The sequence below is a fragment of the Miniopterus natalensis genome, chromosome 5, assembly GCF_054644295.1.
Source record: "Miniopterus natalensis isolate mMinNat1 chromosome 5, mMinNat1.hap1, whole genome shotgun sequence".
Classification (NCBI taxonomy): Eukaryota; Metazoa; Chordata; class Mammalia; order Chiroptera; family Miniopteridae; genus Miniopterus; species Miniopterus natalensis.
Window position 1 is genome coordinate 87,576,256 of NC_142085.1, and position 14,197 is coordinate 87,590,452.

At 45.7% G+C, this 14,197-nt stretch overlaps 1 protein-coding gene across 1 annotated transcript in view; it reads left to right on the top strand.

The window, feature by feature from the left end:
- The window catches only part of FNDC1 (fibronectin type III domain containing 1), a 72,460-nt gene that overhangs the window by 29,730 nt on the left and 28,533 nt on the right, over window positions 1-14,197 (top strand). Inside the window, 6 exon segments of the mRNA XM_087817786.1 lie at window positions 3,741-3,947; window positions 5,947-6,045; window positions 7,587-7,704; window positions 9,759-9,946; window positions 10,658-10,765; window positions 13,383-13,571. Of these exon segments, the coding sequence (XP_087673912.1) occupies window positions 3,741-3,947; window positions 5,947-6,045; window positions 7,587-7,704; window positions 9,759-9,946; window positions 10,658-10,765; window positions 13,383-13,571 (909 nt within the window).

Consider the following 14,197-nt stretch of genomic DNA (forward strand, 5'->3'; position numbering starts at 1 on the left):
TGGCCTGATGACGATTTTGCAGCTCTGTTACCTGTGGATGACATGAACAAATGGGACCCACCAAACGGTGGCTTTTATTGGCTAATAAGTTGCCTCAAGTCTTTATTTTCTTAAAACCGTGGGCTGTTGGGTGATACATTAGATGACCTGCCTTCCATCTCTGCTCCGTATTTGTATATATGTATCTTTTATCATTTGGATGTTGATGTTGTCTAATCATGTTGTTTTACTTGTTGAGAGACGTGTTGACATTTCTGTGTATTCCTTGAATATATTTAATTAATGGTGAAAAAATAATGCAAAAACAAATGCAGTTATTTTAGAGTGTGTTGGCTACTATCCCAAGGCAGTAGGGAGAGGAGCTGTGTTTTATTTTCATGAGCCATGTTTTTAATGTACATCGATCTTGTGTTACTGTTGAGAGGAAGGTGAGTACGTTGAAACCAATGACTCTAACCTGCTTCTCAGATCAGATTTAATGGGTGTAGGCAGCGTTCAAAGTCCTTTTATATGAAAAAGGAGGTGGGGGGGGAACAAAACAGAAAAGGAAACTGACTTTGGAGGAAAGGTGGTCTATTCTTCAAGTACATTGGACTTAGGGTGAGCGTGGGGCGTTGTGATGGAGATGCCTGTAGGTGACGGGAGATGAGGGGATGAAAGTCGGAAGAGAGCTCAGGGGTAGACATGGACTTTGGGAGTCATGCTGTAGAGTGAGAGTTGAAGTAGAGAGCACATGAGAGCACAAGAATTTGGAGAGACGAGCAGGAGGCTAGGAGCAAACCTTGGACGACACTGATGGCAAAACAGTCGAGCAGGGAGCACACCTAGGCAGTGTGCAAAGCAGGAGAGGAGGCTTATTTCAGACGCTGTCTACCCCTGAAGACACATGTAAACATTCACAAAGACGCACAAGCCTTTTACTGACAGATGGACTGTGCCTTGCATCTGAATCTTACGTTTTGTATTTTAAATGACTATTTCATTTTTTTAATCTTCCTGGTAAGTTTTTTTTGAATGGCAGTAGTTTTAGAACAGGAATTAATTTTGTGTGCCTTCCTTAACAGAAACGTGCGTGTGTGTGACCTTCCTGAGTAAACACGTGTTGCAGGAACCCTGGGTGTCGGGGATCAGAAAGTCATGCTCTGACTTGGAATTGGTTTTGTGCACTGTGAAAGCAACTTAATCTCTCTCTGCAGAAGCCTTCATAGGCCCTGGCTGCTAAAGATCACTCTGCCATGATACACGACACTGCACTTGTTGTACGTTATGATAAAAAAGATACTGGAGGAAATTGCTGGCTGAAACCATTTGCAGCATATGATATAAAGCCAATTAAAAAAAAAAAAAAGAAAAAAGAATGCATAGACTTGGTTACAGTGCTCCAGAAGAAAATTACATTTTATTGTTAAATAATGTGTGAGAAGCGATCAGTTAGGGACCAACATGCATCTATATTTTTTAAGAAGCTGGGAAAATATACTTTGCTATTGTTGTGAGGAGTGGTATCTTCATGGATTTGTCCCAAAACATAGACGTTGGTATCAGCACCTGGTGTAAGGCCCCAAGCGTTTGCTTTAATGCTTTGACTTAACACCGCATGTTCCTCCCGCGTTTTATTTGAAACCAGAGGAAAATCCATTCCAAAACAGTGGCTTCCGTTCAAGTCCCAGAAGGCCGCCTTTTGCTGGCGGAGACCACCTTGACCTCACTGTCTTTAAAGACAGGACTTTAATTGTTCACTCGCTCAGCACCTGCAGCTTTCCGGGCACAGGTCCAGGTGCTGGAGGCACATGACGACTCAAGTGCACGGGGGTCACCTTGACGAAGACTGTACTCTAGCGTGAAAGACAGGCAGTGAGCACGCAAGCCAAGGCAATGCGTGTGCCCTGTGTTAGTTTGCTGGGCTGCCATGACAAAAGACTGTGGACTGGGCGACTTCAATAATAGAAATTTATCTTCTCGGTTTGGAAGCCGAAAGTCCAAGATCAAGGTGTCAGCTGGTGTGACTTCTCCTGGGGCCTCTCCATTAGCCTCACAGATGCCCACCTTCATTCTATGTCCTCAGATGGCCTGTCCTGTGAGCACACATCCTTGGTGCCTCTTTATGTGTCCAAGTTTCCTCTTATAAGAACACCTGTCAGACTGGATTAAGGCCCCCCTCCTAATGGCCCCATTTCACTTAATCACCCCTTAAAATGCCCAATCTCTAAATACAGTCACATGCTGAGCTAATAGAGTTAGGACTTCAACACATGAGTTTTGGGTGTGTGTGCAAAATTCAGCCCAAAGCATATGTAGTTTTAATAACACTGCCTTAGAGCCAGATTTGGGGGCTGCTGTGTGCCAAATTATGAATCAAAGACTGTCCTCTCTTCACAGAGTAGTTTAATTCAAGTCCGTGGCCAGTGGGGAATTAACGTCTCCAGCATTATTTTCTTGTGCAATTTTAAGTTTTATTAAGTGTGCAATTTGCAGAGCAAAACTGGTTCTGGTTCATGGCCTGGACAGTGAGCCCCTCAAGGACAGGTCATTAGATGTACTCATGTCTGCCTCTCGGAGCCTGGGACAAGCACACAGCACGTGCTCAATAAAAGTTTGTTTAGCGGAAATGCATTTGGAGGCTCCTTCCTTCACTTGCACCCTGGCAGGGGCAGTGTGTATGGACCAGGCCCTGGCAAGGGCAGTGTGTATGGAGCTGAGCTGGGTGCTGAGTGATGCCGACCTGTCAGAGGTCAGGTTCTTCCTCAGATGGTCCTATGTTGGGGCACTGGAACATGAACACAAGTCAGGTGACGAGTGCCATGTGGGTCTGACAGGACACGTGAACTGACGTCCCCCGAGGAGCTCCAGGCCCTGGGGAACTTAGTCGGCATTTCCTGTAAGTGGTGGCCCATGGCATGAATTTGGACTGTGATCCCAGGTGCCACAGACCAGATCCTTTGCCAGAGGTGTCTGAGGCACCAGGGGGACCTTGGTCCAGAGCAGGCACATGCTATGCCAGTGTGGCGGCTGGTGACACCAACTCTGCAAAAGAGCAACACAGAGGGACCCGGGGCTGCAGGGCTACAGACGTGGCTCCAACACCAGCCCGTGCCCACCTGTCCAGCTGCCAAGTTCTCCCTTAGCCTCTCTGAGCCTCCCTTTCTCTGTCTGTACACGGGGCGTTGTGTTACAGTGAGGATGTTAGTCACGTGCCTTAGAGCTGGTAGGGATCCAACAGATGATGAAGGTTGGTGACATTCTGAGAGACACTGTGCCCAGATAAAGAAATGAGCCTCCCTCCCTCCTCACTGTTAAGGAGCCGGGCCTGCCCCAATGTCACACAGAAACTCAGTCACCAGTTAAAGTGCTGGGGTGGTGCTGAGAGGAAGGCGCGGCGTTAGAATAAGCGTCGCCGACGCTGGCATGGGGAAGAAAGGAGTGTGGCTCACTCGCTCATGGCGCGGGGACTGTGCGTCTGAGCTGCCCCGAGGCGCCCTTGGCGGACAGGCGGGCGGCGCTCGCTACCCCGCCTCGGCCGCTGGCCCGTCGGCGCTGGGCCTGGCCCGTGCCGGGGACAGGGAACTCAGGCTCAGAGTGGGGACAGCAGGGCACACGGCCTGCCTGTGTTCTGGCTGGGACAGTCCACCTTCACCCCTCTCCAACTGCGCACTGCTGCGGCTCGGTCTCTGGACAGACGTGACGCAGCGGCTGCGGGGCCCGGGGTCCTGATTAACTGTCTGTGTCGTGTCCTCTTTAAGAAAAGGACGTCCCCAACAAGCCCTTGCGCGTCCGGGTCCGCTCCTCAGACGACCGGCTGTCCGTTGCGTGGAAGGCGCCGCGCCTATCTGGAGCCAAGAGTCCACGCAGATCACGGGGTTTCCTTCTGGGCTACGGGGAGAGCGGCCGGAAGATGAACTACGTCCCACTGACGAGAGATGAGCGCACGCACGAGATTCAGAAGCTGGGTGAGTGTCACGCGTGCTGGAGCTCGGCAGTTGGTGATCTTTCCCGTCATTTCAGTATTTAGAAGCTGGTTCCTGACAGTGTTTATCTCCCAGGTATTATAATCATCCGCTGTTATTTCTCTGCCCTGTCCCTGTGCCTCCACCCTTCAGTCAGCAGCAGGACAAGGCCACCTTCCAGCGCCTGTCAGCTGCTCCCTGGATCTACAGCACCGACGGGTCCCTTGAGTCGCGCCACTTTTCTGGACGTGGGACAGGAGCTAATGCTTTTTGCATCTTGCCTCTGCTTTCACCGTTTTGCTCTTTAAGCTTTGTCTTAGGTCCCCAAGAGATGAAATGTGGGGCCAAGGAGGAAGCCTGCAAACCAGGCAGCTTGGGTCAAGGCCTCAGCTTTGCTGCCTTGTTGGACAGGCCTGGACAGTGATGTGAGAGAGAAATGTCAATCGGTTGCCTTCCGGATGTGCCCTGACAAGGGATCGAACCTGCAACCCGGGCATGTGCCCTGACCGGGCAGCGATCCGGCAACCTCTCGGTGCCTGGGACAATGCTCAGCCAAGTGAGCCACTCGGGCCGGGCTCTTGGTGGTTCCTGGTAAATGTTGGCCGCTGCCCTTCAGGTTTAGCTATTTATGCCTGTCCCTGGGCCGTGAGGATAAGTGGCAGCCTTCTTCCTGTGATGACTCCGGGCGCGTCTCGTGTCAGTGGCAGCAAGGAAGGAACGGGTCTGAAGGGGGTCTCCTGTTCAGTTGAGTTTGATGCTCTGAGTGCAGTGTTGCAGCCTGATTCGTCCCTTTCATAAAACACATTCAGAAGCGCCTGCAGAGTGAGATGCGAGAGCCTTAGCCTGAGCGCCTTTCTCCCGCCCGGGTGGGAGGCGCCCCTGCGGGGCCTGGAGAGGGCAGGTGGACAGGCGCGCCCCCTTCCCCCGAATGATGAGCCTGCAGACGTTTGCTTTACCCACACAGGGCTCCGTGTGAGGGCTGTGAACATGGGCTCCTTTCCTGTTTGGACAAGCTGCTGCACAGACGGGAGACTTCTTTCCCACTGCCCGTGAACACCGGGGGCTCCTGGAGCAAGAGCTCCCGGTTGGGAGTTTAGTTTAGGACCTTAGCGTGCCCTCCGCTAGTTGCCTTAGGTTTTCCCCGCACTAGATTCCTCAGGCTGTCTCCTGCGTGGATTCAGGCTGCTGCAGGAAGCTCGGGCAGCAGAGCCCGGAGTCAGGCGTCAGGGAAGATCACGCGGCAATCCATTTTCACGGCTTCATGCCCTTATTTGTAAACTAAGAAGGTTGAATTGGAAGATAACCCAGGTTTCACGGGTCTCAGAATCTATGATGGCAGAGTACTTGAGAGTTATTCGTTTTATTTCATCATTGTTACTTTTTCCAAATAAAGTATTCAAGTTTAGGTTAAGTTAGATACTCGTGGGGCCAACGTACAATTTGGGAGATGGGGAGGCAGGGAACTAAGGGAAAGAACAATCGGAAGTGAAGGGTACATTTAAGAGTGTCATGTGCTCCTAGCAAATCCTCAGAGCCTTCGCTTGGAGGGTTCTCCTTGGGTTTTGGTTTCAAAGGGCACGTATCCCCCCGGGGCCGCTGATCTGGCACAGTGGCTGTTCTTGTCTCCTCTCCCTTCTTTTTGATGACAGATAAAAACAGAGTCACCCCTCGTCTCTATTTTAGAAACAAAAGGAAATTGGGGACCCTATGTGGTCAATATGCGATTCCATTCTTTTAAAACCCTGCTCATCTTTCTTTGATGCCGATGAGAGAGAAACCCGTTTTTCAGTAATGACAGGTAAAATCACCTCCACATATCCTAACACAATAGTGCTTTCTTCTGTTTAGTCCCCATGCTTGGTCTCATCTTTAGTTGTCTGGAAGAAGAGGGAATGCCCCAGGATGATGGGCTGGGAAGGAGGGAGGGATGAGCTGGGAAGACAGAGGGATGTGTTCAGGGAAAACCACCGCAAAGCCTCACCGCCCGCCCGTTGGTCCACAGCCTCCGAGTCGGTGTATGTGGTCTCCCTGCAGTCCCTGAACTCCCGGGGGCAGAGTCAGCCAGTCTACAGGGCCGCCCTCACGAAACGGAAGGTTTCAGGTAGGTTTCTAAGGGTGCACCTGGTCCACCACGGTCTAGGGTGAATTCAGTGCTGCTTCCAAGTGATGCCGGCTGGGTGACGCATCCATGGATTTTCTTGAGTGTAAAGGAAACAGTGGGGTGGACTTGGTTACAAGTGTGTTTCTTTTATACTCAGAGGACAGAGTATTCTTGTGACTAAATATATTTCTCTGTGTATTTTTAATGTCTTCACTGTGCAATAGATTTGTCATAATAAGAGCAGCCAAACATTTATTCCATTTAAGGGCACAGTTTGATCGATGCAGAAACTTGCCCCGGTGATAGGGTATGAAGAGAAAAAGAGGGAGAGGGGGAGAGAGAGGGAAAGAGAGGGAGAGAGGAGAGTGGACAGGGTGACATGCAGGACTGCAGTCAAACTATTTCAGTTAAGCTTGAGTAACAGTGGCATTGAGCAGAGTAAGAAAAGATGCAGCAGTGGCAGGCTGATCGCCAGATCACTGGTCCCATGCCAAGGGATACTTTTCCCACATCTATTTACAGATATTTTTTATATTACTCGTATACTGACAAATTACATATACCTTTCCTGGATCATGTGCCTTACTGAAAGAGACAATCTATAGTATAATTATCTTCATGAAGTTATAATTTATTTGTTAATTATAATTTTATATTGCATATTATCCATTATTATATTATATAACATTATATTTATCACTATAATTGTTTACATTGTATAACAAGGCCCATGCACATGATACTTCACCTTTATTAGTCATTAATTGCTGCTCTAGAAGTCCCTATATCACTCTTCTAACAGGCTGAATATTTCCACCTTCCCCTACTGGTAGTTACAGCCACAGACAGGGTCCCTGAAAGTTGAAAAGAAAAAAACAAATCAAACAAAACAAAAACACCCAAAAGAGCCCAAGAAACTCAAAAGCAAAACTAAAGTCGTCTTGTGCGTTTCAGTTTATGGTAGAGACTGAACAGAACCTGTAAGCTTTGTGTCTGTGACGTCTTCTGTTGGAAATCGCAGCCTGAACTCTCCTATAATTTGTCTTGGAATCTCACGCTTCCGAATGTGAGGACACTGAGCTCACGTGGTCCGTGCTGTTTGCACCAGGATTTTCACTTCCTGCCATGATCACCGAGGAAATGCCGACCTGAGCTTTTCTTCCCTTAAAGTTTTGCTTCCTGTAAAAACTCTTATCATTTTCCATAAACTCACATTGCATACTGAGAAAACACTGAGTTATTGGGGTGTCTCTGACCAAGGCTCAGCCTCCCTTTTGTACTGTGTTCCATGCCCATTGGGTTGGGCAGCTTTGCAAGCAAACTGCCTATTTCCTAGGCTATGTTGGAGAAGGGTGAGTGGAGATTTGGGTTTTCCTACATAATCAAATAATTGCTTAACTTGGTACTTATTTCATTTCATCTGCATTAAGCATAAGCAATGTAAAAACTGTCCTGGGTGAATAATAAACTCTGAAGGCCCGAAGAGCTAGGGAGGAACCTATTGTCAGGGACAGCCTCCCACGCGCCCCATGTCATTTCAGAAGAGGGAGAGCTGGACGTGCCTGAGGACATCAACGTCCGGGTTATGTCTTCCCAGTCTGTGCTGGTGGCCTGGGTGGATCCTGTTGTGGAAAAACAGAAGAAAGTTGTCGCTTCCAGGTACCTCTTTCATATGCATGAGAGATGTGGGTTTTCTGGCCTTGAGAGATGTGTATTTACTCGAATGATTTTATTTTCTGACATATTTTATAGCTGAACACTAGACTGTGCAGTGGTGATCCAGCTAACCCTGGATGTGGTTACACGTGTCCCACAGATCAGGTGCTTCCAGGGCGCCGTGTGTGATGCACACAGTGGACCCTCACATCTCCCTTGCTCAGCTTTATCCTGTGTCTGCAAACGTCCATGATCCCCTTTCTTTCTTCGCCCCTATTTGCATCTGCTTTGCCTCATTAATGCTCTGTTCACGTGCAGAGGATACAGGCCCATCCGAGGAGGAGTCTTGCCCTTCTTTCTGTTACCCATGCAGAGTGGCAGCAGGAAGGGTCTTAGGCAGAGTGGTGGGCATTCGTCTAACCCTAGCACTTGGCAGTTCCCCTTCAGACAGCTGTCAAGCACCAGACTGCTTCACGTGCAGCTCAATTGCGCATAACAAATGAATCATATTTTTTCTTAAGCCATGATGTGGTGCTATTCTGGCATTTATATTGCTTTGCAATAGGCAGAAGAAAAGCCAATCCTAAGGTTAAACTAGCCCAGCCGGTGTGGTTCAGTGGTTGAGCATTGACCTATGACCCAGGAGGTCACAGTTTGATTCCTGGTCAGGGCACGTGCCTAGGTTGTGGGCTCGATCCCCATGGGGGTGTGTGTGTGTGCAGGAGGCAGCCAATCAATGACTCTCTCTCATCATTGATGTTTCTATCTCTCCCTCTCCCTTCCTCTCTCTCAAATCAATAAAAATATATTTAAAAAAAATAAGGTTAAAATAATTTTTGTGTTAAAAAGGCTAGAAATGAACACTATTTCTAGCTAGTGCTAGATTAAAACAGTCATCAAAAGTTTATGTTAAGTGACTTAATTTATACAGCCAAGAGACAGCCACAGATCTGGTGGCCTAGTCATTACATATTAATTTTTGAACCTATCTGCAACCAGGAAAAGCACTTTAAAAAATGAATGAGATACAGTGCTGAGAAATATATATAATATATATACTGTTATTTGATTTAGATATAGTTTCTGTCACTGCCTGCTAGTAAAAAAAGACATCTGCTTCCTTTGAAAGACCTCAGAAGTTCATAGACACTCTCTCCCCAGCCATATGTCTCCTCAACATGAAGTGTTTCTAAAACCCGTGGGCTTTGATTTCCAGCATCTTGATGAAAACAAAAGAGGGCCTGAGTTTTCCGAACAGAGCTCTGGTGTTCATTGGTATGCCGTGTCAGCAACTGAAGTCTTACCCTGACTCAGTAACTGTCATAACGAACAGCACATTTTCAATGCATCAAATGCTTTCTACTGCACAGTGTCCACAAAGACAATTTCTTGGCAGAGGAGCCCAGTAGATGTCATTGGCAGCACTCAGCGTTGCACTGTCTTCTGCCTGGGACTGGGGACTGCTGCCACGCCTGCTCACACTGTTTCTCTCCTTGACAATCTCACATTCAGGTTCTTTCTATCAGCTCCTCCATCCTGCTCGGTTTATTACACACTTTTGCTCCTTCTCATTGTAATTAGTCTACTCAAAACCACATGCTGCCTTCCTCCTCGAACCTCTAGGAAACATGCCTGGTTTGGCATGAAATGAGTCCTTTTGTCTTTCTTTTCTGGAAAGCCAAGATACCTTGGGCCAGTTCTGATTCTTACCTCGCCCTTTCCACACCACACATATGCACAAACACACACACACAGCCCTGATAAGGCACTTGCCTCATCAAAGCCGTCCCTCTTCTACCCCCACCCCCTTCTGAATTTCTGTTCCAGCTTTTGAGCAGTAAGACTTTACAGTCTTGAAAAGTCATCTCTCCTGGTCTGCTCTAGACACTTTGACTATGTTATTGGCTCAAAGAATCTACTTGAGTTACAGACAAAGTGTGGATTTTTCTCTTCTCTGATTTCCCTATTGACTTCCCAAAGCCATCACTTCTGGGAGGAAGAACATCAGTGGCGAGAACTGGCCCCTGGGTGCATTGCTGCCTGTTGTTTCCTTGCAGACAGTACACGGTGCGCTACCGAGAAAAGGGGGAACTGGCCAGGTGGGATTACAAGCAGGTCTCCAATAGGCGGGTGCTGATCGAAAACCTGCTCCCAGACACCATGTACGAATTTGCAGTCCGCATTTCACAGGGTGAAAGAGATGGCAAATGGAGCACCTCTGTCTTCCAAAGAACTCCAGAATCTGGTCAGTACTGAAAGTGGCCTTGGGGTTGTCAGTTTGGGAATACCCCTAAAATAAGATGTAAAGACGGTTTAAGAAGCCAGTAGTGATAAAGGCCAGTGTAGGTGTTTTTTAAAGTAACATTAACCCTAAATCTTGGTAGTGTGTCTATGTATGAACACCAAGAAGGTAAGGAACGATCTCCTTGGGTCCATGTCATATCTTTCACTGGCTGTTTTCATCAGCTTGTTACTGACATGTGCATACCTTAAATGCCAGCGTGGAGCATCCATGAATTGCCACTGTATGCGTGAATACCCCTGGAGCAGCCCATGGTTCCGCAGTGTAGGGGAGATGTCTTTCCTTAGGCTGAGGTTGTACTTGATTCTGGGGGAGAATTTTGCTCTGTATCCAAAGTTACGATTATTTTCTTTTAAATGATGCCTTTATTTTTAAAAGCCTGGCTTTTAATCTTCTTGGTCTATTTTGGTGGGAGGAATTCGGAATTCCTAAAAGCATTTCTCTAGATATGTCTAAACTTACTGTATGAGTTGGTGGAACTCATATAAATCACCATGTTACACAAGAGCAAATGTAAAATTTTCTCTCATGACAATGCAAGTTAACACAACAGCTCTTCAATAAAACTGTACACGTAAGGACCGCATGCCATTTACCTTTAGAAGATGCAGGAGGGCATTTTTAAACCTTGGATCCTTGTCTTTCCTTTTGTAGCTCCTACTACAGCTCCTGAGAACTTAAAAGTCTGGCCAGTCAATGGCAAAACTACAGCTGTCACTGTAGCTTGGGACGCACTGCCTGAGACTGAGGGCAAAGTGAAAGGTAGGAGCCTCATTACTCCCAGTATATGGTGCGCACGGGACTGAAACCCCCCAGACAGACACATGCACGTCGCCTCTGATAAACACCACGTCTAATCACAGGCTGACTGCACAGGAAACAGGGAAGTCACAGACGAGGGGATTTCATGCAGGGCTGTTTTTCCCGTGGTCACTAAGGACCAGGTGGTCATGAGGATGACTTTCACCTTCTGTATCCGCAAGGATTTGGGTGCTGCTATCAGAAGGGGAGTTTTGTGTTTTCAATTGTATGGGTGTGACATCCTAATAACCCTTGTTTTTCAGGGTATATGGGTCTTTCTATGGTGCCAGTAAGATCATGGAAAGTAGGAGTAAGCAGGAGCCCCATGGGTCCATAAGTGTCTTGAATGGGACCAAAGATATTTTCAATGGGGTTGAAAACTCAGTAAGATCAAATGGAGAATGTTTCCCCCCCCTATTTGTCAGCCTTTTAAATTACTTACTTTGGGGGAGTTGAGGAAAATATGACCTTAAAACAATACTGTAGATTTAAAAGAAAATATTCCCAAATAGTTAAATTCAAAAAAGTCTGTTGAGAATACTAAATTACAGTCTTTTCTTTTTAATGTAAAAATATCCAAGCAGCTCTCAGAAGTCTGTTGAGCTATTGTAAAGGGCGTAGTGAGCTTTTTCCTTGACATCAGTTTATACAAATGTACCCCAAGGGCACCTTTTATTGTTACACAATCTTGGAAGACAACTTTAAGTCTTCAGAAACTGTGAAACTTAGTGTCTGGAAACTATGAAAAGTTTGTGTCAGCTAAAAGAAATCCAGAAAATTGCCACTGATCTCCTCTGAGAATTTCTTAATTGAAATAAATGAATGGTTCCCTTTTGTATTCAACTCTAAGTTATTTGTTGACCTGTAAGGACCTTTTCGTGGAACAACAGAAGGAAGGTAGACATGAGATAGTCTTCTCTAACCTTAAGGCTTCCTCACGTTCCAGTTTTTAAAGAATATATTGTACTATTCTTGCTCATTCTTTCCCATGGGATAAATTAGAAATGAAGACAAGAAATATTTAGTTGGCCCTTTTAAATAACTTTTTCTAAAAATTTGAACACTGGCTCCTTCTGAATCAAGTGTTGTTATAATGCTGCAAGGGCTTCTGGGAAATGAGTAAGGACAGTTTTTGGCTGACTACTCTTTTTAGTTATAAAAAAAATCAATCATTGCTCCTTTAGTGACATTATTACTGTGCTACTTTTATTTTCTTTCCCTCTCGCACACATTAGTTTCCATTTATCTCTCTTTGGTGAAAGAAGCTCCCTGGTAGCTTCAATATCACCCGAAAAAATAACAGCCACTGAGTTTTTATGTCCAAAGGAACTCACAGCTCTTAACCTGCTTTCAGTAGTTTTCATAAGGGTGTGGTGGTGGGATTGAAAATTCATAATTATCCTGGGACAATTTTTATGTATGAGAAATACAAAACATAATGGAAGAATACTTTGACGTAGTTAAATTTTTTCCAAATGAAACGGAATCCATAAAAAAATCTGAATTACCAAATTTCATAGACAGTGCACTTTTAATTCTGACTTTTGACCACCACAAATGACTAGTTTGTTCATTTTCAACACGAAAAGAACACTTCCTTTTTTCCTACAAATGCTGCGAAAGCATTTTTGGTTGAAAAGTTTTACAGTAGTATACTTTTTAAAGATTAGATCTTAGGTAAAAGAAAATGTCTTCCATGCTCCAATAGGAAGTATGATAATTGCTTAGTTTTTCTGCAATTTTTTTTGGTTAGCTCCTAGTCATATTAATTTGATAAGTTTTGTAAATCTTGAGCTCAGTGGGAGGAAAATATGCGTGACAGTTTTTAGTTGAGGGTGAAAACTGTGCCTTAAAACATGGCTTCCTTTTGTGACAGTATTTCATAGAAGCAGAGATATATTAGAGCCTTGAACTGACTTTGCTATGATTTCCAATCAAGGGCATGAGATGTTTATAGATGTAGCCAATTACAGATAGAAACATTAGATACTGCATAAATCTATTACTTAGCAACTTTTCCTCACAGTTTTAAATACTATGAAATATCCTTATCTGCATATATTAAGAACTTTTATAATTCCTACAAAAATGAAATTATATTCCAAATATGACATTTAATTGGCTTAAATTAAATCAAAGTAGCCCAGGTGAATTAACTGGAACTCTTGGAGATGTCAGCAGCTATTCAGAATCAGTTCCTAGCAGCTCTCATTTCTTTTTCCACAGCTTCTTCCATTCAGGACTTATTAATTCTGTCATAGTAAATTAGCATATAACTACAATGGATAAAAAGCCTAAACACAGTCTAAATATCTTTGGTGAACTGTATGAAGACTGGCCTCTTGGGTTCCCTATGTTGAACTTGCTGAGAACGGACAATGCCAGCTGATTAGCCCTGTCCCACAGCCCAACTGATGCCGGCTCCCCTCCCCCTGTGCTCCCACCTGCCTTGGGGTGCACTCCCGGAGCATTCACCCTAGTAATGCACGTTCTAATTCATCCTGCCCATACAGTCTGTCTGCTGGACACAGGACTGTTTTCAGTTTCCTCCTTCCAACCGTCTGCCAAATCATTTCAGAATACATTCTCTCATACGCCCCGGCTCTCAAACCATTCGGAGCAAAGTCCCTCACCTACCCTGGAGAGACCACTTCTGCCCTAGTGGACGGCCTGCAGCCTGGGGAACGCTATCTTTTCAAAATCCGGGCCGCAAACAGGAGAGGAATGGGGCCTCACTCCAAAGCCTTCGTTGTCGCCATGCCAACAAGTAAGCATTGTCTCTTTCTCCCGTCTTTGTGTCGTGTGTCGCTATGAATCATGGCTCTTGCTTGGGTTTTCATGATTTGGGAGCTAAGTTTGCACAGTGATCATAGTCCTTTTAGAAGCAGTCTCCCCAAAGACTAAATTGTTATCGATCGCTAATAACATTAATTACATAGTACACAAACATGAAAGTTTTAATTATGTGATTAATCTTATATCAGTGTGTAATTTGGAATTTATGGTGACAGGAAAGAACATCTTTACAAGACTTGTATGGCATTTTTAATTGTTAGCTCTCTTCAATTTCTAAACAGCATTTGAAGTGTTTAGTTTACACCCCATTACTTTGGAGGGCAGCTTTGCTCAGAAGAATTTCAGGGACCTTGCTTATCTGATCAGGATCAAAACTGAGCAAGTTAATAAAATCCAGAAATGGAGCGGGGTGGTTTCTGGAGGGGGATTTCCTTCCTGCCTCTCACACTCACACTCACACCAGATGTTGGTCGCTCTCTCCTTCATTGTGTACTGTGAGGATCCCCAGGGCACCGCAGTGTCACACAGCACTGTCCTGGAAGAAACTGAAATAGATGCGGTTTGCTCCCTCTGGGTTCCCCCTTGCTCTATAAATTC